The sequence below is a fragment of the Anolis carolinensis genome, unplaced genomic scaffold, assembly GCF_035594765.1.
Source record: "Anolis carolinensis isolate JA03-04 unplaced genomic scaffold, rAnoCar3.1.pri scaffold_11, whole genome shotgun sequence".
NCBI classification, from domain to species: Eukaryota; Metazoa; Chordata; class Lepidosauria; order Squamata; family Dactyloidae; genus Anolis; species Anolis carolinensis.
Genome location: NW_026943822.1, coordinates 23,994,602 through 24,019,301, shown reverse-complemented (window position 1 = coordinate 24,019,301; position 24,700 = coordinate 23,994,602). Strand labels below are relative to the sequence as shown.

General features: G+C 41.4%; 1 protein-coding gene and 1 long non-coding RNA gene across 3 annotated transcripts in view; one reads left to right on the top strand and one right to left on the bottom strand.

The window, feature by feature from the left end:
* Nucleotides 1–24,700, bottom strand: part of entrep2 (endosomal transmembrane epsin interactor 2) — an 81,761-nt gene that overhangs the window by 8,932 nt on the left and 48,129 nt on the right. For both annotated transcript variants that reach the window (XR_010000932.1, XM_062963345.1), the window contains exons 3-5: nt 21,154–21,264; nt 12,588–12,716; nt 4,504–4,611 (exon numbers count right to left, since the gene is read on the bottom strand). Coding sequence is in view for 1 of the 2 variants with exons in the window: in XM_062963345.1 (XP_062819415.1) it covers nt 4,504–4,611; nt 12,588–12,716; nt 21,154–21,264 (348 nt within the window). In the remaining variant the exon portion in view is untranslated. The remainder of the gene's footprint in view (nt 1–4,503; nt 4,612–12,587; nt 12,717–21,153; nt 21,265–24,700) is intronic.
* Nucleotides 21,123–22,684, top strand: LOC134293967 (uncharacterized). Its single transcript, XR_010000933.1, has 2 exons — nt 21,123–21,259; nt 22,304–22,684. It is a non-coding gene; the product is annotated as an uncharacterized LOC134293967 (long non-coding RNA).

Sequence of the window (24,700 nt, the reverse complement as noted above, 5' to 3'; positions counted from 1 at the left end):
CATGGATTCATCCCAAGATGATATTTTACATTCAGGACATATATTTTCAGCAGAGATCCAGAGCCTCCCGCTGCACAGAATTTATAATTCTCCTAATGCCTTGACGGGGATTTAATTTCACAGTCCTCAAAGCGGGAATGAAATCGGAGGGTGCGGAGGGCGGTTGCTCCTGCTCCTTCCTCCTTAATCTCATGAAATACTTTTCCCTTTTTAATAGCCAGACATATTTTTTCTTCCTCAAGGAAGGTGAGAGCGACCTCGTGCAACCCGTTTTTCCTTTGCTTTAATCATACGGCGCTTTTCGCCTCGGAATAATTTGGGGATTCAAAGTGAACGGAACTTGGAGACACGAGGGATGCCGGCGCCAGGCAAGAGGAATCATTGGCGATTGCACCACAACACCTTATCAGAAATAGCAACACTGTACTGCAACATGGGCAATAAGAATAGTTGTGGTGTTTCTGCTGTTGTTATATCCTGCTCTTATCTCTTGATCGAGAGGCACATGGTTGAGCACCATGTTCAGATGTTGGTGCCTCAAACATGAAACAATAAATGCAATTTTTCTCTTTTCTGCAAGAGCATCCTATTTTCTCCAACTACAATCCCCTCCATGCCGAGGAGCTTTGTTGTCCTTAGACGTCCTTCCAATTGATGTCCTTAATGGCACCTTTATAATCTCCCCGCCAAAGTGGTACCTATTTATCTACTTGCATTGCAGTTTTTGAGCTGTTAGGTAGGCAGAAGCTAGGCTGATGATGGAAGCTCACCTCACCGGTGGCTTCAACTGCCAACCTTCCAGTCGGCAAGATCTTCTGCAGTTGGTGGTTGAATCCGCTGTGCTAGCCTCAGCCCTATAAGTTGGAAAAGACCCCGAGGTCCAGCCAGGAAGACACAATCCAAACCCTCCTGATAGATGGCCATCCAGCCTCTGCTTAAGACCTTAATGGACCCCAATCAGGCACATCCCACTGTTGAGCATCTTTGGCCACCGGGAAGCTCTTCCTGAAGTTTAGGTGGGATCTCATTCCTGGAGTTTGAATCCATTGGTCTGATTCAAACTGCTAACAAAATGGACTCTTGTGTCTGGACATGCTCAGTACAATGACATGACTACAACTCCTCCCACACTAAAGAGGTACAGGCCCTCCAGGTGTTTTGGACTCCAATTCCCACCATTCCTAACAGCCTCAGGCCCCTTCCCACATCACAGGTTACATTTGGTAAGTTTACAGATATGAAGCTACGCTGGAGAAATGCAAACAATGGCCTATTGTGATTCGGGAAGAAATCCATGACGGGGATTTGGACCAGATGTCCCTTGTAGTGTCTTCCAATTCTATGAGCCTTAAGATGTGCACTGAACACTTCCGAGAGGCATCAGGTGCGTCCATTGTGCTCCAGGACTTCCTAGATGGTCTTTAGATGTGCAAAGAAAAGCAACCCAAGGGACTTTGGCACAACGGAGGCCCATGTATGGTATCGAGAGATGGAGATGAGCACCAACCCCCAGAGTCAGACATGACTGGACTTAATGTCGAGGAAAACCATTACGCTTTACCTTAACTACCACCAATTCCTCAATACTTTATTTCCCATACCACCAGACTTCACCACAGCAATGCGTGGCCGGGCACAGCTAGTATAATATATAATGCTTATATAGTGCTTATATTGTGCTATACTAATATTATAATATATTGTATGTATGTATATATAACTTGTAAGCCGCCCTGAGTCCCCTTTGGGGTGAGAAGGGCGAGATATAAATGTCACTAATAATAATAATAATAATAATAATAATAATAATAATAATAATAATAATATAATGCTTATATTGTGCTATACTAATGATATAATATATTGTATGTATATATAACTTGTAAGCTGCCCTGAGTCCCCTTTGGGGTGAGAAGGGCGAGATATAAATGTCACTAATAATAATAATAATAATAATAATAATAATAATAATAATAATAATAATATAATGCTTATATTGTGCTATACTAATGATATAATATATTGTATGTATATATAACTTGTAAGCTGCCCTGAGTCCCCTTTGGGGTGAGAAGGGCGAGATATAAATGTCACTAATAATAATAATAATAATAATAATAATAATAATAATAATAATAATAATAATATAATGCTTATATTGTGCTATACTAATAATATATTGTATGTATATATAACTTGTAAGCCGCCCTGAGTTCCCTTTGGGGTGAGCAGGGCAGGATATAAATGTCACTAATAATAATAATAATAATAATAATAATGCTTATATTGTGCTATACTAATAATATATTGTATGTATATATAACTTGTAAGCCGCCCTGAGTCCCCTTTGGGGTGAGAAGGGCGAGATATAAATGTCACTAATAATAATAATAATAATAATAATAATAATAATAATAATAATAATAATAATAATATAATGCTTATATTGTGCTATACTAATAATATAATATATTGTATGTATATATAACTTGTAAGCCGCCCTTACAGGGCGGGATATAAATGTTGCTAATAATAAATAAATAAATAAACTGCTAGCTGAAGAAAATCCTGCCAATTAAAAGGTCGACAGTTTGAGCTCAGGTCTGGATGAGCACCCGCCGTCACCCCTAGCTCACTGTCCACCTAGCAGATTGAAAGCAGAAATGTGAGTAGATAAATAGGTACTGCTTTTAGCGGGGAGATTATAAAGGTGCCATTAAGGACATCAATCGGGAGGATGTCTAAGGACAACAAAGCTCCTTGGCATGGAAGATGGAGCAACAGCACCCTGCTCTCCCTGGCCGGAGTCAAGCACAGTCTTTACCTCTGTTTGTGTATTGTCTGTCCTTGTTAATTGTATAACGGCACTGTATAAGTGCCCTCGGGGAGATAGAGCAGAATATAAATAAAATATATTATCGTTATATATTGCAACATCACAGCATCCCCAGTTGAACATGGATGTTGAGAACCTGCTTTCGCGCAGAGCAAGGTCTTTACACGCCAAAGCCTTTGTCTCTTTCCTCTGCGCAGAGACAGACAGGCTCCCGACAAGGAAGGAAGCGCCTGCCGGGATTGCATTTCTGGGGCTGCCCCCAAAGAGATGGAGCTTCAAGCTCAGGGCTCGGAAACACAGCCGTGACGATAATTAGCTCTGAAGCGGCAAACGTGTCCTTATTAAACTTGATAGACAAGGCAAATGAAGAAGGGAAAACACTCCCGACAAGGGAATCCCCTCGGAATTTGGGGCTCCTCTTGTACGGAGCGGTGCTTTTTGTGCAGCTGTCATCGAGACACGTCTCATGGTTAACAAAGCCATCAGTCTTCTGCAATCTCTCAGAGAAGGAAGGGCTGGAATCGGAGGCAACGGAGGAGGGATTAAGAGGCCGGTGAGCCAAAGGAGAGACAGAACGAGAGAAAGGGGAAAGTCCCTTCTGCACATACGTGTCCCTTCAACCCCTTGTTGTGATGTTTTGCCAATATTCAACCCATCCATTGGAATCTTTCTTTCGGACCAATATTTGCAATCTCAAACGGCCTAGAAGTGAGACCTTTGAGGCTGTAGCAACCCAAAACAGGCTACAAGGGGAACTAAATAACAAAAAAGAAGTGACGTGACATCATTTCCAACACTCTGTGGCCTACCAAGGGGTTGCATTCGGGAAAATTACCTTAAGTATCCCTCCATGGACTTGTCCACCCACTTTATGCCCTGCTCCATTACATTATCATCCCATATCTATCTATCTATCTATCTATCTATCTATCTATCTATCTATCTATATAAAAGAGTGATGGCATCGCGGCGACCCACGAAACAACAAAACTACAGGCCCCCCAACCTCGAAATTTGACGACACAACCCATCATCCACGCCTCTAGGTTGATATAACAAAAAGAAAAGAAAAATAAAGTCCTAATTTGAGAGAGGGGAATAATTGCTTTTATCCAATTGCTGCCAGTTAGAAGGCTAAGCTCCTCCAACTTGGTCTCCTAGCAACCCAATAAAAAAATAATAAAAAAACACTAAAAATAATTAAAAACACTAAAAATTAATACAATAAAATACTATAACAGAAAATAACTAAAAATAATACAAGAAAATAATAAAATGTAATAAATAAAAAGATAACTTAAAATAAAATTAATTAAAAAATACAAATAACGTCAAATAAAAATTACACAACAATTTTTAACCAATACCAACACCACTTTGCCACAGCAACGCGTGGCCGGGCACAGCTAGTAACATATAATTAATATTATTATATGGTATTACTATTAGTATTATATTGTATAACATAAGATAATTATCAATATTATATGTATATACAATATATTATATTATTAAAACTGATATAAAAATATTATATTATAAAACTGAGGGCGGGGGCCAGGTCAATGACCTTGGAGGGCTGCATCCGGCCCCCGGGCCTTAGTTTGGGGACCCCTGATCAAGACGATGGTATGTAATTAAAGACCCTTCCATTGGGATTTGCTCACCATTTGCAGGACGTCGGAGGAGACCATCTGCATGCAGCACATGGCGGTTGCCAAAGCGCAGACAATGGTCGAGATGATGTTGAGAGCGCAGACGCTGAACAGCAGGTCCTGCGGAAGAGAGAGAAGGGGAACCGGGAGGGAAAGCGGGGCAGAACGTCACTCCTTGTCACACCAAGACAAGCAACTGGAAACATTTGGAGCAGATTGAATAAGAAGCACAGTCAGTGGCTATCTCTTCATTAGGTTTGTCCCATATTTACCTGAACGGCTCTAGCCTTTTCTTGGCTTTGGGGTGGAACACTCAACCAAAAAAGGTATTTTACTCTATTGTTATTAAAAGGATACATAAGCACATTTACATTGAAAAAGATGAGAATAATGATTTGATCAGAGTTGGACAGTCTTATCTTAAATTTGAGCTTTATGCAAATATTCAAAAACATTTAACCTACTGATGCCTCAATTAATGTAATTTTATTGGTACAGTAGAGTCTCACTTATCCAAGCCTCACTTATCTAAGCTTCTGGATTATCCAAGGCATTTTTGTAGTCAATGTTTTCAATATATTGTGATATTTTGGCACTAAAGTCGTAGATACAGTAATTACAACATAACATTACTGTGTGTTGAACTACTTTTTCTGTCAAATTTATTGTATAACATGATGTTTTGGTGCTTAATTTGTAAAATCATAACCTAATTTGATGTTTAATAGGCTTTCCCTTAATCTCTCTTTATTATCCAACATATTCACTTATCCAACGTTCTGCCGGCCCGTTTATGTTGGATAAGTGAGACTCTACTGTAATTTGATTGGCATCTGTTTTTATTTCTGATATTTACTGCTCTCAGCTTATACTGGAGTCAATGTTTTCCCAGGTTTTTTGTGGTCAAATCAGGTGCCTCAGCCTATATTTGGGTCAGCTTATACTCGAGTATATACGGTAGTCGTGTTTCCTCTCCTAGCCTCACTAGCGGTCTCCCATCCAAGTACCAACCATGACCAACCCTTCTTAGCTTTCAATATCAAGACAAGAACTGGTGCCATTGGGGCATTTCGCCTTGCCTGAAACCCAACCCAGGCACTTTTTGTGCCCCGGAAACAAAGAAGGCAGGCTACTGCCATTTCTTTCTCCTCCCACCTCTCCACCAGCCTCCTCCTTGTTGCTGGATCTACATCAGACGTCCCAGACGGCCGTGCTCAGGTGCGGCTCTTAATCCGGGGTCAATGGCTGCTTCCCAAAAAGAGGTCAGCCTCGGTTGTGGCAGATTGACCCCAAAATCCGAGGGGCTTTGGAAGAGCCGAGAACAAGCGTAATTCTTCCCGAGAGGAGGAAATCCCAGGGCAAAGACATCGATCAGACCGTGACTCCTCATAAGTCTCGCTTTTAAAAAAGAAATCAAGGCGGGCTGATGAGGAGAAAGCCTGCCGAGAAGTGCTTTCCACAAAGCGAAGGCAGCCAAGCCGTGACACTCAGCCGCAACCCGGCCATCACTCTCTCCTCTTCCTGCCTTCACATCCACAAACACGGCTTCTTTTCTAATCGACACTAAGAGCAAAAAGGGGCCCATTGGGGGTTTTAGAACCAAGAGATATTTTGAGGACAAAAAAAAAAACCCCATATCCTTTTGCATCAATTCGAAGTCTAAGGACATTATCGCACAAGGGAGGCAAAGTGAGTATAATCCCTCCTTATTATCCAAGATATTCGCTTATCCAAGGTTCTGCTGGCCTGTTTAGCTTGCATAAGTGAGACTTTACTGTAACAACAACAACAACAACACAGTCCTAAACGCTTGGGAAGTGTTCGACTTGTGATTTTGTGATACGCAATCCAGCATATCTATCTTGTTTGCTGTGTCAGACTATGTCGTTGTGTCAATAATAATAAGAATAATAAGAATAATAAGAATAATAAGAATAATAAGAATAATAAGAATAATAAGAATAATAATATATCACACAGTCCTAAACGCTTGGGAAGTGTTCGACTTGTGATTTTGTGATACGCAATCCAGCATATCTATCTTGTTTGCTGTGTCAGACTATGTCGTTGTGTCAATAATAATAAGAATAATAAGAATAATAAGAATAATAAGAATAATAAGAATAATAAGAATAATAAGAATAATAATATATCACACAGTCCTAAACGCTTGGGAAGTGTTCGACTTGTGATTTTGTGATACGCAATCCAGCATATCTATCTTGTTTGCTGTGTCAGACTATGTCGTTGTGTCAATAATAATAAGAATAATAAGAATAATAAGAATAATAAGAATAATAAGAATAATAAGAATAATAAGAATAATAATATATCACACAGTCCTAAACGCTTGGGAAGTGTTCGACTTGTGATTTTGTGATACGCAATCCAGCATATCTATCTTGTTTGCTGTGTCAGACTATGTCGTTGTGTCAATAATAATAAGAATAATAAGAATAATAAGAATAATAAGAATAATAAGAATAATAAGAATAATAAGAATAATAATATATCACACAGTCCTAAACGCTTGGGAAGTGTTCGACTTGTGATTTTGTGATACGCAATCCAGCATATCTATCTTGTTTGCTGTGTCAGACTATGTCGTTGTGTCAATAATAATAAGAATAATAAGAATAATAAGAATAATAAGAATAATAAGAATAATAAGAATAATAAGAATAATAAGAATAATAATATATCACACAGTCCTAAACGCTTGGGAAGTGTTCGACTTGTGATTTTGTGATACGCAATCCAGCATATCTATCTTGTTTGCTGTGTCAGACTATGTCGTTGTGTCAATAATAATAAGAATAATAAGAATAATAAGAATAATAAGAATAATAAGAATAATAAGAATAATAAGAATAATAATATATCACACAGTCCTAAACGCTTGGGAAGTGTTCGACTTGTGATTTTGTGATACGCAATCCAGCATATCTATCTTGTTTGCTGTGTCAGACTATGTCGTTGTGTCAATAATAATAAGAATAATAAGAATAATAAGAATAATAAGAATAATAAGAATAATAAGAATAATAAGAATAATAATATATCACACAGTCCTAAACGCTTGGGAAGTGTTCGACTTGTGATTTTGTGATACGCAATCCAGCATATCTATCTGGTTTGCTGTATCAGACTATGTCGTTGTGTCAATAATAATAATAATAATAATAATAATAATAATAATAATAATAATAATATATCACACAGTCCTAAACGCTTGGGAAGTGTTCAACTTGTGATTTAGTGATACGCAATCCAGCATGTCTATCTTGTTTGCTGTATCAGACTATGTCGTTGTGTCAATAATAATAATAATAATAATAATAATAATAATAATAATAATAATAATATATCACACAGTCCTAAACGCTTGGGAAGTGTTCGACTTGTGATTTTGTGATACGAAATCCAGCATGTCTATCTTGTTTGCTGTATCAGACTATGTCGTTGTGTCAATAATAATAATAATAATAATAATAATAATAATATCCGCTAATGCTTCAGTGTAACTTAAGTATCCAATGGCTGAATTACATTATACAACACTTATATACAACTCTGTTTTGATGGTTGTATGGTGAAATTGCTATCATCAATGCGCATTCCTATGTTACTATATGTTCATGTGCAAGGGTCTCTGGAAGCGCACCAAAAAGGAAGCTAAACTTAGCCTGAGACTCTGGGAGGTTAAATGTCTACGAAAAAGGCTTTGCTGTGCAGTGATGTGAATAATAATAATAATAATAATAATCCCGTCAATGTATTTTGGAGTCCTGGACACTTCAGCCCAGCGAGGCCTTGAGTTTTCCCACCTGGCTTTGTTCCGTCGAGTGCCGCACGCAGTTAATCCAAATTCAATTGCACAATAACAACTTCTCTGCAGAAAAATGAAAGAAACTCCAAACAATCGACAGCTTAATGCCGAGTGCGCCGTTCTTTCACGGTTCTTAAACCCAGACCGGTTTGTAACACAGAGGCGGACATGCCCGTCGTGCCAGCTTCCCGAGGCATCGCGCTCCGCTCACAACATGTTTACTTCTCTTCAAAGCGATGCCTTTTAAGACTCCGTGGGAGAAGAGCCCCTATAATCTTGGGAAATTATAGTCATTTGCAAACTTCCTTCTTCATCTGAGAACGTTGGCTTGATAAGGAGCGGGAATCGGAATAAAAATGCCACAAGATTCCTCAGGAAACCTATTTAGAGCCGAAGGCCGGGCGATAGATTAAGAATTTCAGGCAGTGAATGTGAAATAGGCAAACATGTCACCATTCAGACGTTGTTGTTTTTCGTTCTGTTTCGCGGCTGTAAATAAACGTTGTGATTTTTCAGTAAATCAATGCTGAGATTCAGAAATGTCTCAGCAAATGTTTCAACTGACAGTGGTAGTTTGCGTGTTTGTATTTTGAGATCTCACTTGCAAAACAACAAGGCAAGTGGCATGTGAGGGCGTGTGTCATTCGGAGAGTGCTTGGCACACTAGAAGGGTTGAAGGTGGGCATGTGAGTTTCCTGTCTCCACAGCACTTTATTCCACTTTAGCTACCACAGTTCCATCCCACGGAATACTGGGACACTTAGTTTAGGAAGGGGTACGTAAAATACTCAGCTGGAGAGCTCTCTTACCCCACCAAATATCTAGCCGAGAATGCAGTCATGGGGATTAATGTGGCACCGTAGTACTTGATTTGCTTAGTGTGGACGGGATCCACCTTCTTGCCTTCTTCTGAAGCTAGGGCAGTGGCAGTTGGGGTGGAGGAAGAGCCTTTCAACTCCTCCTGGGCCTAAGCATGGTGGAGCGGTGCCTGTTTCTTCTTCTCTTCCTAAAAGGTCAGGGCACTGGCAGTTAGGATGGGCATGATGGACCTGGTTCTTCTTCTCTCCTTCTGAGGTGAAGGCAGTGGTAGTTGGGGTGGGACTACGTCCAGCAGATACTACCTCTGTCTCCCTCTCGGTCTCTCTCTCGGTGCCTGTCTCTTCTTCTCCCCTTAAAAGGTCAGGGCAGTGGCAGTTGGGATGAGATGAGGGCAGTGGCAGTTGGGATGGACGGAAGACCTTTCATCTCCTTCTAGGCCTAGACGTGACAGAGCTCTGCCTGCATCTTCTTCTTCTTTCCCTCTGAGACAAGGACAGTGGCAGTTGGGATGAGAGGAGGGCAGTGCCAGTTGAGATGACAAAAGAACATTTCATATTATACTGGGTTGAGGAGCTGGGTCTGCCTCTTCTTCTCTCTTTCTGAGGTGAAGGCAGTGGCGGTTGGGGAGGCAGTCTGGGAAAGGGTTACGTCCAGCAGATACTGCCTTTCCATATCAGTCTCTCTCTCTGAGGCCAGGGCAGTGACAGTTGTGATGGGTCTTGGCATGGCTTCTGGGTCTTGTCATGATGGAACCATGCCTCCTCCTCCTGTTTCTCTCCCTCTGCATCCAGGGCAATGCAGTTGGGACGGAGGAGGGATTCCTTAAGGGCAATGGCTTCGTGCTGTTCCTGGTCGAGCTCTGCAAACAAGCCCTGCTTGGCCGTGCAGTAAAGACAATGTCTTTTCCCCTTGGTTGCCTCCAATTACAAGGCTTCATTGCCTATAGACCCACAATCACCTGGAAAGGGATAATGAGCAGTAAAGGTCTTTCACCCATGAAATTGCTCTCTCTGCACTACTCCTTTTACGTTGGAAAACCAAGGACAGGATAGCTTTAGGGCTATTGCTTTAGATGACAGATGACCACGAGCTGCCCTGAAGGACCCCAACTCAGTAGAAAGCTGGCCAACCTGGGAACTTGGAAGTGGCAAGAGGTATCTTATAACTGACTCAGAAAATCCATTTCTGGTCAACAGTAGCTTGTCAACGGGTCAATGAAGCCACTCCAGGTTTTGCTCAGAACTTCAAGGACTTAGCTGAGGTGTTGAACTACTATTATAGGTTCAGGACATTAAAATCGAGGCTGAAATCTGTTGTGGATCCGCTGTCCCATTGAAATGCAATCCCGCAGTTGCCATTTCTAGTTTTGTAAATATTGTGTGGGCTCTCTCAAAAACAATACAGGATACGGTAATGCTACTCATTGGCTCTATTTACAGACTGAGGGGATTTGCCTTTCTGAATTAAGCCACTTGTTTTGTTTCATCCGTAGGAAGTTGCAGAGTCCTCTCATCGTCTAATCTTTTTGTGCAATGCTTTTGCCGTTCCTCGAGGGAATGCTTTGCTTTCAATAAAACGGTCTGACCGGGAAGAAGGACTTTTTAAAACACACACACATTTCGTTCCAGCCGTAATGATGCCAGAAGACTCTCTTAGGAACGGACAACATCAACACGTGTGTTGGCTTTCTTCAAGGCTTGAAGGCAATGAGCAGATGTCAATTGCAATTCTAAAATAAATGGCAGCACTGATGGGAACACATTTATCATATCTTATGGGGCGGGATGTTCAAGCTTGGCTCAAAAAAGGGAAAACATAAAGGGCACATCTTTATTTTCATGGTTTCTCCCAAGATCTGGAGCCTCCTTCTTGCGGAAACGAGATCTACGTCTTTCTTGGTGGGCTTCCGTTGCTACGTCAAGACTTTTTGATCCCAACAGACTCTGGAAAATGGACTGGCTTACAAACAAAAGGACAATAAAAGCATAACGTGCTATCTTTTGCCTCTTGATGGGTAAGTTTGAGATAGTTCTTCAAATAACGTAAACGGGATAAATTCACTGAATAAAAGAAAGAGAATCTAATTAAAAATGACCTGGAGGTCTTCATGCCTTAGACCAGGGGTCCTCAAACTTTTTAAGCCGAGGGCCGGTCCACAATCCTTCAGACTGTTGAGGGGCCGGATTATCATTTGAAACAAATACAAACAAATTCCGATGCACACTGCATATGTCTTATTTGTAGTGCAAAGACAACAACAACAACAACGAAAGAAAAATACAATATTTAAAAATAAAAACAATTTTAACTAACTCAAACTGATCAGGATTTCAATGGGAAGTGTGGTCCTGCTTCTGGCCAATGAGATAGTCAAGTTAATTAGGATTATTGTTGTTGTGTGCCTTCAAGTCATTTCAAATTTTGGGCGAGCCTAAGTCAAAATTTTATTTATTATTATTTATTTATTTACTACATTTATATACTGTCCTTCTCACCCCGAAGGGGACTCAGAGTGGGTTACAATTTATATGTATATACAATATATTATAGTTTAGCATAGAACAATATTAGCATTATATATTACTATATTGAACTATACCACTATACTGTAATATTATTAGTAATATTATATGTAATATAGAATATATAATTAATATTATTATATGGTATTATTATTAGTGTTATATTGTATTACATTATAATATTATTTATTTATTTATTTATTTATTTGCAGTATTTATATTCTGCCCTTCTCACCCCGAAGGGGACTCAGGGCGGATTACAATGAACACATATATGGCAAACATTCAATGCCAACAGACAAACAACATTCAGTTTTTAGACAGACACAGAGGCATTTTTTAACATCTTTTCCAGCTTCACAATTCCGGCCACAGGAATTATTATATTATATTATATGTATATGCAATATATTATATTATAAAACTGAGGGCGGGGGCCAGGTAAATGACCTCGGAGGGCCGCATCCGGCCCCCGGGCCTTAGTTTGGGGACCCCTGCCTTTGACAAATCCTCCTTCTATGCTAATGGCTATGCCCTCGGAGAGTCTATCTATCTCTCTTTCTACAGAGGCCTTGTTTGCTTTGTGCCACTTCCTTTTGCCAAGCCAATGGCCACATCAAAGCCAGTGCGCAGAACAGCTGTTTTTCTTCGTTGCTGCCGGCTGCAATTACTAATCATAATTACAGAAGGTGACTCTTATGGTTGTCAGTGTTTACCCAATGAGCGGCAATTTCTTCCCAAGCCTCCTCAGCGGAGAATGGAAGCACAAGGCTGGTGGGATACGCAAGATGTCATGCGCAACCCACACAAATGCAACGACAAAAGGCGCAACCCACACAAATGCAAAGGTGCGCATCCCACTCCCATTTCTACAGGAGCAAGGCCGAGGACGGTTGAATAAATGAATAGAGTCCTTTTGGCCTTACCTTGAGGGTCAGCCGGACCCGGTTGCATTCCTGGAGGGGGTTCAGCTTCAGCATCTCACCCAGGCTGCAACCCGAGTTCTGGTGCTGCAACTCGCAGCAGACGCAGACGCTGTCGCTGTCGAATTTAATCTGCAGGGAAAGAAAAGGGAAGGAAAGCATATCATTCCACAGTCAGAGGGGACTCCAAAGGCAGGCAACACAAGCAGAGGGAAAGGCTGTTTTCCCATCTTATTTCTGGCCTCTTGGAGTCATGAGCAGTGGGCGCTGTCAATCCATCTTCCATGCCGAGGAGCTTGTCTCCTGATCAATGTCCTTTATTACCGTCCCGCTAAAAGTAGTATCTACTCGCATTTCTGCTTCCGACATGCTAGGCGGGCGAGTGAGCCGGGGTTGATGGCAGGTGCTCACCCCGACCCGGACTGAGGTGCCGTTGTATATTATGTTCAATAGTATACAATAAGCCCCACAATATACAATGGTGTCCCTTATATAAAATCAAGGTTTGCTTTTACAAATTCTTTTTAAAAAATAGCTTTAAACTATGGACGCTGGAATCGGTAGATGCAGAATTGGTGGATACAGAGGGCCGGTTGTGTTTATCTATATCTATATCTATCTATTTGTCTATATGGTTAGGTAAACGTTTTCCCCTGACATTAAGTCTAGTTGTGTCCGTCTCTGGGGGTTGGTGCTCATCTCCATTTCGAAGCTGAAGAGCCGGCGTTGTCCGCAGACACCTCCAAGGTCATGTGGCTGGCATGACAGCATGCAGCACTATTACCTTCCCGTCAAAGCAGTACCTATTGATCTACTCATATTTGCATGTTTTTGAACTGCTAGGTTGTCAGAAGCTGGGGCTAACAGCAGAAGCTCACCCCATTCCCTGTATTCAAACTGCTGACCTTTTGGTCAGCAAGTTTAGCAGCTCAGCAGTTTAACCCGCTGCGGGCTCCATATATATATATATATATATATATATATACACACACACACACACACACACACACACACAGACATATATATATACATACACACATATATTAATTACACATCTATATATATAAATGAGTGATGGCATCACAGCGACCCACAAAACAACAAAACTGCAGGCCCCCAACCTCGAAATTTGACAACACAACCCATCATCCATGCCTCTAGGTTGATACAACAAAAAGAAAAGAAAAATAAAGTCCTACTTAGAGGGAGAGCAATAATTGTTTTTATCCAATTGCTGCCACTTAGAAGGCTAAGCTCCGCCCACTTGGTCTCCTAGCAACCCACACAGCCCAGTGTTAATAAAAGAATAAAAAATAAAATAAATACAAATAATACAATAAAAATAATTAAAAACACTAAAAAAATTAATACAATAAAATACTATAACAAAATAACTAAAAATAATACAACAAAATAATAAAATATAATAAATAAAAAAAGATAAGTTACAATAAAATTAATTAAAAAAATACAAATAACGACAAATAAAAATTCCACAACAACTTTTAACCAATACCACCACCACTTTGCCACAGCAATGCGTGGCTGGGCACAGCTAGTTTTATATATAATGAATACTATAAATATACTATATTATACATTATCTTTTACTTTATGTTCTCAATGCAGCTTGAGTCTCTTTTACCCAAAATGTGAAGGCTCTCGGAAAGCGTTGTTATTGTTTAGCCGTTATAAAATAAAAGAGAGATCCGGGCATCTGTACAAATGAATAAGCGCGACAGAAACCCGTCAAGTTGAGAGGAGCGCTGATTCGATTTGTGCATTGAGACCCCGGCTCTTGCCAGCCTTTATGAACAGCAAAATGAGATTGGGCTTATTGCCGCGGTTTGTTTGGTTTCCGCAGCTTCTATTTTAAGGAGGAAGAAGGAAGGAAGGAAGGAAGGAAGGAGGAGGATCCGCAACCACTTCTTCAGATTTTGGCATTTGGCGGTTGTCAAAAAGCTCGATCCCAGAGCAGAAAGAAAAAGAAAGAGCCCACGCGTGGCCTTATTGAGTCTCTTCTTGGAGAGCCATTGGCACAGGGAAGGCACTTCAGGTTTCCATCTCCATTTTTTGCAAAAGCTCCCAAAGGACACAACTAAAACCCTCCTGACAGACGACCCTCTAACCCTCTTTAAAGGCCTCCAAAGAAGGAGAGTGCACTACCCGCTAAAGAAGTCCATAATCTAGTATGAGAATCTGAAGGGTCATCTAGTTCAATCCACTTTTCTCATACAAGACACAGTCAAAGCACACCTGACAGATGGCCATCCAACCTCCTTTTTAAAGGCTTCCAAAATAGAAAAATCCATTACCTGCTAAAAAAAGTCCATAATCCATTAAAATTGGAAGGGGACCCAAAGATTATCTAGACCAACCCTATTCTGTTGTGTAAGGAGACACTAATAAAGCTCTCTTGATAGATGACCATCCAACCTTCATTTAATGGCCTCCAAAGGAGACTCTTATCAAGGAGCCCATGATGCATTAGAATTGGAAGGGGACCCTAAAGGTTATCTAGACCAACCTGGGCTGTGGCGCAGGCTGGTGAGCAGCCAGCCAGCTGCAGCCAGCTGTAACAAATTACTCTGACCAAGAGGTCATGAGTTCGAGGCCAGCTCGGAGCCTATGTTTGTCTTGTCTTTGTTCTATGTTAAAGGCATTGAATGTTTGCCTTATATGTGTAATGTAATAGTAATAATAATAATAATAATAATAATAATAATAATAATTATTATTATTTATTTGTTTGACCAGTCATATGACCATTTCAAAGTGCAACATAAATAAAAATAAGGCAAAAGGGATGGGAGGACAGGCAGCTGACCATCTGTTTGCCGACAAAATCTTATTTTCCTGATTCGGGGTGAGAAGGGCGGAATATAAATACTGTAAATAAATAAAAAATAAAAATAAAATAAAAACCTTGTTCTGTTGTGTAGGGATTATTATTATATTTCTTTATACCCTACTTTATCTTCCCCTCAGAAGACTCCTAAATACCTGGTCTCTGCTCCCAAATTCACTCTCAACCAAGAGGATGGAGAAATAGATTTGTAATATTCTCTGACAACACTAAGATATTATTACTTCACCTGCTCTTGATGGCTTTAATGAGCTTAGGCCTCCGTGATCGTGGTGATGGTGCCCGCGATATGGCTTTGGGTTTATCTCCCGCCGCCACGCACCCCTCCCCACCTTCTCCCTTTGTGATCTGTTTACACAGAGACGGCGTTTGTATAAATAGCCAACCCGTAAGAAGCTATCTCAATCCCCACCTTATCAATTTTAATGAAAACGACCTTTATCTATGCTAATGCCTTGGTCTATTTTCTCTCTCTCCAAAATGTGACAATGGTTCAGAGGATGACGAGGTTGACTCATCTATGAATCCGTTCCGGCTGTCTTCTTGTTGGACGGAGAATGTCACCAAAATAGCTCTCACTTTGCCACTTATTATTATTATTGCCATTATTATTATTATTATTATTATTATTATTATTATTATTATTATTATTTAGAGATGGTAAAACTGTCAGAGTATTTGCAGTGCAGCAGTAGTTGGATGGAAGCAGTGGAGCGCAGAACGAAGAGACACTCAGAAACGTTGGTAAAACTATTTACAAAGTTTTACTGTATGCAGCCGTAATCAACACAAACAGACTTGCAGACGACAAACGAACACAGGACTGTTCTGTTCTCCAACAGAACTTGACTGGAACTCTAGGCAGACAGAACTCAACTGAACTGACACAATCGTTATGCACAAATACTTGTGTCTGGATACTCCCTAGTTCCAGCCACACCTCAAGATCATCATAGCTTCTTGGCAATTAACTCTTTCCACACTATGGTACATTCTGGATGATGCAATCAGTTGCAATACAAGCATGGCACAAATTGCATTGAAACACTATCAATACATAAATCCCACATTAACAAAAACATCAGTGTTGGTTGGCTGAATCCATGTCAGTGGGACACTGGGTCCACTCCGGGTATGCGTTCAAACTAAACAAAGCCAAAATTGGGCATACGTCTTCATCAGAGATGCTTAAAATAGGATAGACCTGTTGATGGATTGGGAGAGATGCTTCCTTTCCACCACCTTTTTTTCTCCAAATACCTGTATACATATACTATATAACTGTACTATTTTGATAGCACTTTCATTGGCTCCATCAGTCTACAGCCTCCGATTTGTAGGAGAATCTCCCGTTACATCAAATCCAGACTCATCTCACCTTGGAGAGGAACCTGTATTTTTCTTCCCTCTATTTTTTTTTGCATGAAATTTTAAGTGAAATTCCACTTTGGTTGTTAGGAGGAGGAAACGGGCTCAAAGAATATAGCTTTCAACGTATCTGGCCATCTGCCTGGGTGACGAGCAAGGAGCGGGTGGTGACAGCAGCGAAGAGGAGAAGCTGAACATTGAAGTTATTTCTGTCACCAGGAGCAGAAGGAAGGCCTGTCTCCGAATATAAGTGGGACTCTTCAGTTCGGATGAGATATTTAAGTGCGGAAGAGCTGCAGAACTCACTAGGATGCGGAGCCTTCAGAAAACAGAGGGAAAGCCAGAGATGTTGGCCGTGGGGCAGGAGAAGGACAGAGCCTTGCGGGGTTTGTTTATTTATTTACAGTATTTATATCCCGCCCTTCTTTCTCACCCCGAAGGGGACTCAGGGCGGATTACAATGAACACATATATGGCAAACATTCAATGCCGACAAACAAACAACATATATAGACAGACACAGAGGCATTTAACATTTTTTCCAGCTTCACGATTCCGGCCACAGGGGGAGCTGTTGCTTCACTGTCCAGTAGTGGCTGTACTTCCTCATTCCATTCCTCGTGTTTTGCTGGCAGTTTTATGATGTTGTAAATTAGTTAAATTAGCCTCCCGCATAAAGCGTACCTACATTTCCCTAATTGACAGATGCAACTGTCTTTCGGGGCTGCCTAGGTCAACAGCAAGCCAGGCTATTTAATGGTCGGGGCTTAACCCGACCCGGGCTTCGAACTCATGACCTCTCGGTCAGTAGTGATTTATTGCAGCTGGTTACTAGCCAGCTGCGCCACAGCCCGGCCCAGAAGGACTTCCACTTTGGTGGGATTTTTGGGCACAGGATACCATTAAGTGTGGGGGAAATGCACATTAAGAAATATTGCTTTCCCTGAAATGTCATTCGTCTAGGAATTTCTAAGCCCTCAAGTGTGACTTTCCTCCTCCTCCTCCTCCTCCTCCTCCTCCTCCTCCTCCTCCTCCTCCTCCTCTTCTTCTTCTTCTTCTTCCTTCTCCTCTTCTTCTTCCATTTCCTTATCTTGTCCCTCTTCTTCTTCTTCTTCTTCTTCTTCTTCTTCTTCTTCTTCTTCTTCTTCCTTCTCCTCTTCTTCTTCCATTTCCTTATCTTGTCCCTCTTCTTCTTCTTCTTCTTCCTCCTCCTCCTCCTCCTCCTCCTCCTCCTCCTCCTCCTCCTCCTCCTCTTCGTTCTTCTCCTCTTCTTCCTTCTCTTCTTTTTTCTCTTCCTCTTTCTCCTTCTCCTCCCCTCTCTGGTCAACTTCTGGCAAGAGTTGACTTCCACCAGAGGTTGTCCACTCAATTATGCTCGAGAACCTACAAATGATCTTCTCCTCCTCCTTCCTCCATCTCCTTCTCTTCCTTCTTTTCTTCTTCTTCCTCCTCCTCCTCCCCCCCCTCTTCTTCTTCTCTTTCTTTTTCTCATCCTCCTTCTGGTCAACTTCTGCCATAGCTTGATTTCCACCAGAGGTTGCCCACTGAATTATGCTGGAGAACCTACAAATGCTCTCCTCTTCCTCCTCCTTCCTCCATCTCCTTCTCTTTCTTCTCTTCTTTCTCTTCTCTTCTTCTTCCTTCTCTTTCTCTTTCTCATCCTCCTTCTGGTTAACTTCTGCCATAGGTTGAGTTCCATCAGAGGTTGGCCACTGAAATATGCTGGAGAGCCTACAAATGCTCTCCTCCTCCTCCTCCTCCTCCTCCTCCCTCCATCTCCTTCTCTTCCTTCTCTTCTTCCTCCTCCTCCTCCTCTTCTTCCTTCTTCTTTCTCGTCCTCCTTCTGGTCAACTTCTGCCATAGGTTGATTTCCATCAGAGGTTGCCCACTGAATTATCTACAAATGTTTACAGAACCCTCCTTCTCTTTAGGAACTTCGAGGTCCTCCAGTTGGACTTTATGGACGGCTTCCATCTGAAATCCTCCAGAGGTTGACCACAGAGCTGCACTGGAGGACCTACAAATGCCTAGAGAAGGGGAATCTCTAGCTTCTCAATATGACTCTATGGCAGGCCTGCACAACCTGTAGCCCTCCAGGTGTTTTGGACTTCAACTCCCAAAGTTCCTAAGAATCGAGCAAGTTTGCTAGGATTTCTGGGAGTTGGAGGACGAAACACCTGGAGGGCCGCAGGTTGTGCAGCACCTTCACCTGAGGTTGACCACAGAACCACATGGGAGAATCTAAGAGAATCGAATCTAGGAGAATCGAAGCCTAACTTTTCCTTTTTGTTGCTCAAATCTCTTTTCTGTTTCAAAGTAACATTTTCTAATTAGTGAAAAAAGTGACCTATTTATTATTCCAACGGCACGTGAGACCTGCCGTCATGGGTGGAAACGGGCCAAAGAAGAAGCTCCAAGAGACGCAACCCACACGATTCCAGTCTAATCAGGACTTGGCTCGGTCTTTCAATTTAATGAGATGCATAAATTGGGAGGGCGGCGGGTTTGGAAACGCAAACCCAAGACGGGGAAGAAACAGCAAGCAAATTGCAAAATAAATCAAGCTGATTGCGTTAAGGGCTCCCGTTCTGGACCCAAAGTGGTAAAAATGGGCTTCGGAGGGTTGTTTTATTGATTCAGGCTGAAGAATGCCAACTCTAAATATAATTAATACCTCCTTACAGTCACCAATGAGGAATTAAGACTATTAAGCCCTAGGAAATGGTCGCTCCTCCTGCGCCTACCAAATCAAGTTAAGCCTTTTTTTTTCTTCTGTATTCCTTCCGTTTATAATTGTAATTAGAAGTTGATGCTCTTCCAGAATTTCCTTCCATTCCATTTCTCTGTTTTTCCCTTTTTATGGCATATTCTTGAAAACGAACTCCCCGCCTCTCATTGGGATGCATGGCATTCATGGACGGCAGTCAGGTGTGCATCTGTTCGAGGCCTCCTAACAGACTCCGTGTCTCCGGTTAAGATCTCATAATATGGAGACAGAAGTTTGGGTGTAAGAATCACCTCTATGTATTTTGCATTTCAATGAGACCGTCGGCTTGCAACTCTTTCTATGTGCAGTTTTTCAGAAATGAATGGAAAATATGAGCTTCGGTTTTTCATGGGAGTAACTCTGCAAGCAGGAAAACCCATCCGCAAACATCAAATTAACATTAGAACCGTGTTGTAGGGCGTGCTGGTTTGTGAAGTAATTTATAGTTTCCAAATCATGACCTCCTTGAACCACTGCAAGCTGGATAGCAAGTGTCCCAGAAGCCAGCAAAACACACAGCAAAGACATGCTTCAGACTGTCCATCAGCAGAGTTCAACTTCCAGCATTTGACCTTATCTACACACTGTTTAGGAAACGCATGGATTCAGGTTTTCACCCAAAATATCCAGAGGCTTTAATCTTCACAGTTGCAATATATACAAATGTACAAACAGGATACACAGATCCACTTTCCTTATCCTTGCAAACAATCAGAGTCATCAGATAGTCACATGCAACACAGGAAGATACTCACACAGAGTCACACAGGAGAGAGAAAGATGGATTCTTCCATCCTCCTTATATAGCTGATAGGTTATCAATAAGGGACTCTGGCTGATGCAACGCCTTTGCGATCACCCTCACATGGTTATGACTCAGCCATTACCACATTCACAGTCATTACTCAGGTGCTATCAATATACCACATGTTCATTAGACAGTATTTTATTCTATGATTAGAAAGGCTTTGCCATTTCTATCTAACAAACCATAGCAACCTGAAGGCACATATACTCTGCAGCCTCAACTGATGCAAACTGCCTTTTGTTGTAAAATGCAACCCTTCCAAAATCCTGACCAACTCCCAAAGCTTTTGCAGCTTCACTGTCTCCTTCATCGGTCAAATGTTTGTGTTTTTAAAGTCTTTAAAATTCATACAAGAGAATAAAAGTGACTGCGGTAGAGCCACTGGCCTACATTTTGTGTTGGATCCTATTTCTGCTTATTTGCTCCAGAGGGAGATGAAGGCAAGTCAAAGGCCAATGCAAACGACCTTGTAATAATAATAATAATAATAATAATAATAATAATAATAATAATAATAATAATAATAATTTTATTTTTATACCCCACCTCAAAATAACAGATTTGAGAAGCACCAACAGATAGGTACAATGTGACTGCAGTACGGATGCTGTTTGACGTCATTTGATCTGCCGCGGCTCAATGCTATGGAATGATGGGAGTTGTAGCCTGGTGACCCACAACACCTACTTCCATTGTTATGACTATGATATTATTCTGTCATCATTACTATTGCCATTATTATTCTGCGGTTGCTACTCACCAGTTGGCACCCCTCCAACGAGTTCACCAGCTGCGCGTTCTGGCAGGAAAGGATGGAGCCGGCCAAGTTGAGCATCACGCAGACGGCCGACAAGAGCATGAAAAAGGTGATCTGGGGAGGAAGAGAGGAGGAAAAAGACGGACAGAGTCACTCCCTGCAAAAGACAGCAAAGGTTGAGGACAAGCCCCCATTGCCCCATAGGGATCTGCAGTCAATATCCGATGCAGACCCTGAAACGTTACAAAGCCAGTAGTTGGATTGTCTAGACCAGGGGTCCCCAAACTAAGGCCCGCGGGCCGAATGCGGCCCTCCAAGGTCATTTACCTGGCCCCTGCCCTCAGTTTTATAATATAATATTTTTATATCATTTTAAATAATATATTGTATTTACATATAACATTGATAATAATATTAAAATGTTATATAATATAATACTAATACAAATACAATATAATAATATTAATTATATGTTATATATTACCTATATTACAGTATAGTGGTATAGTTCAATATAGTAATATATAATGCTAATATTGTGCTATGCTAATAATATAATATATTGTATGTACATACAGCTGCTCTGAGTCCCCTTCAGGGTGAGAAAGGCGTGATATAAATGTAATAAATAAATGTAGTGAATAAATAAATAATTTTAGACTTAGGCTCGCCCGAAGTCTGAAATGACTTGAAGGCACACAACAACAACAACAATCCTAATTAACCTGACTATCTCATTGGCCAGAAGCAGGCCCACACTTCCCATTGAAATCCTGATAGGTTTATGCTGGTTACAATTGTTTTCATTTTTAAATATTGTATTGTTCTTTCATTGTTGTTGTTATTGTTTTGCACTTTAAATAAGACATGTGCAGTGTGCATAGGAATTTGTTCGGGTTTTTTTTCCAAATGATAATTCGGCCCCTCCACAATCTGAAGGATTGTGGACCGGCCCTCGGCTTAAAAACTTTGGGGACCCCTGGTCTAGACCTTGAGGACCACAAATCCCACTGGTTTCTTATGCATGCTCCAATCCCCCCATGGACCTTTTTGAGCAATGCTTTGAGTTCAAAGTTTTAGAAGCTTCCAAGATTCAGAAGGACAGGGGCCCATATTTGATGTGCATTTGGTCCCATGTACATATTCAATTTAGCTTGGAGAAGAACAGACGGAGGGAGGAGAGGATCAAGAGAACAATGGCCCACCACGGAGAAGGCAGCTTCCTATCGCACATAGAAGATCTTCCTAACATCTCACCGTTCCGCGCCTGATATTCTCCCGGCGATGGCTTTGAATGTATGCCTTTCCCCGGCTCATCTGATAATATTGTACTAAACTCCTGTTCCTGTATCTGTTTCATCTCCATCATCTCACCGGGGCAAATGTTCATCTGGATTTTGCAAACCTTTGATAACAGCCTTTTGGGGAGCCTGCCTGCCTCGGTTTCCTTTCAGAAGCACTTAGGCAGGGCTGGTGTCCTAAAGCGAGCCCATTATAAAGCAGCGAATCTTAATAAACTAGGCAGCACAAGGTATCTTTGAGCAAAGTTCTTTCCGACTACAATTCCTCCAATATCTCAGCCAGGAAGCAGTCCAAAAAGTAACCTGAGATAAAATGACATCTCAACGTCGGCATCCCTGTGAATGTTTCCATAAGTGCCTCCAAGGGCGTGTCTACAATGTGGATCTGATGCAGTTTGAACCACCATGGCTCAATACAATGGAATTCTGGAAATTGTCGTTTGGGGGAGAAAGCTTTCAAAACGACACCTCCTATGATTCCATACTATTGAGCTACGATAGTATCAAACTGCATTAGTTCACAGTGTAGATGCATCCTTAGCTCTCCTAATTGGTTGCATGATTGAAATTACCTCTCCACCAAGACTATGGACTGAAGCGCCATGTTATCGACTCTTTTAATGGCCATGTTTTTACTCTGTTGAAGCTGTGTTATTGATCTACTGTGATTGTTATGTATTTTATATTGTTGTATTTTATTGTATGTTGTTGGGCTTGGCCCCATGTGAGCCGCCCCGAGTCCCTTCAGGGAGATGGGGAGGGATATAAAAATAATCTTCTTCTTCTTCTTCTTCTTCTTCTTCTTATTATTATTATTATTATTATTTTATTATGAAACAGCAAACAAGATAGATATGCTGGATTTCGTATCACAAAATCACAAGTCGAACACTTCCCAAGTGTCTAGGACTGTGTGATGTATTTTCGGATGATGCGCGCAGATCCCAGTAGGGTGGCCTTTTGCAGTTGGCAGATTGTGATTTTGTCAATGTCTATTGTTTCCAAATGCCGGCTGAGATCTTTCGGCACGGCACCCAGTGTGCCCATCACCACCGGGACCACCTGCACTGGTTTCTGCCAGAGTCTTTGAAGTTCAATCTTGAGGTCCTGATAGCGGCTGAGTTTTTCCTGTTGTTTTTCATCAATGCGACGGTCACCTGGGATGGCAACATCAATGATCCAAACCTTGTTCTTTTCCACAACTGTGATGTCTGGTGTGTTGTGTTCCGGAACTTTGTCAGTCTGGATTCGGAAGTCCCACAGTACCTTTGCGTGCTTATTATTATTATTATTATTATTATTATTATTATTATTATTATTATTATTATTATTATTTATTAGTCTCTTCTCTAAATCCCTCTTCCTGGAGACAACCAGCCTTCACGCCACGCAAGTGATGAATGAGAGGAATGCGGCTCTTTGTGCTTTGGCAACTAAGGACCGTCCATAAGGACCGCGAAGGGTAATGAGAAGCCAAGAGAAAACTGGCCCCCACCCAAGGCTCGGCTCAGGCGTTGGTCCAATTTTGTGTGTTTATTTATTGAGGCCGCACTGGCCGCCTCCCATGTGTCCACCTGCATGCGTTTGTGGGAGGAAGCCGGCATCTGCTTGTCCAAGCGCAGCTGTTTCCACGGGTGGAGGATCCCTTCCACGCTGCCAAGGAGAAGGCGGCAGATGCCGCTTCTTTGTCCAAAGGCCCCCAGATCAAGGAGGACAGCTCTCCATCTGCACCGCGGGTTTGCCAAGAAGGAAATCTAAAAAGGAATATTCCTCAATGCAGGCGGACCCACTGAACTACTCCCAGTTGATCTGAGTATGGCAACTGGGCAAACCTTGGCATCTGAGCACCATTTTTTTAAGGTTTCTCCATATCTCGCAGGATGCCTGCCATAGATGTGGGCGAAACGTCAGGAATACGTTCTAGAACATGGCCCGGAAAACATACAACAACCCTGTGATCCCGGCCATGAAAGCCTTCGACAACACATTTTTTAGGAATCCTAGTTTTCCTTATGGAAGGAAACTCTCAACATTATGGTTGGGTCACATCTCCAAAACTGAGTCAAAGACTGGACTCCAAGAAAACCAGAAACAACAACCATTTTCCAATCTTAACTATTTGGGGGGATTTTTTTAAATAGCAGGAGTGCTTTTATCCACAGGAAGAGGCTGATAAGAAATGATGATGATGATAATGATGTTATGATTTAACAAAGCTATCTTATTATAACAATATTTGTCTCTTCATT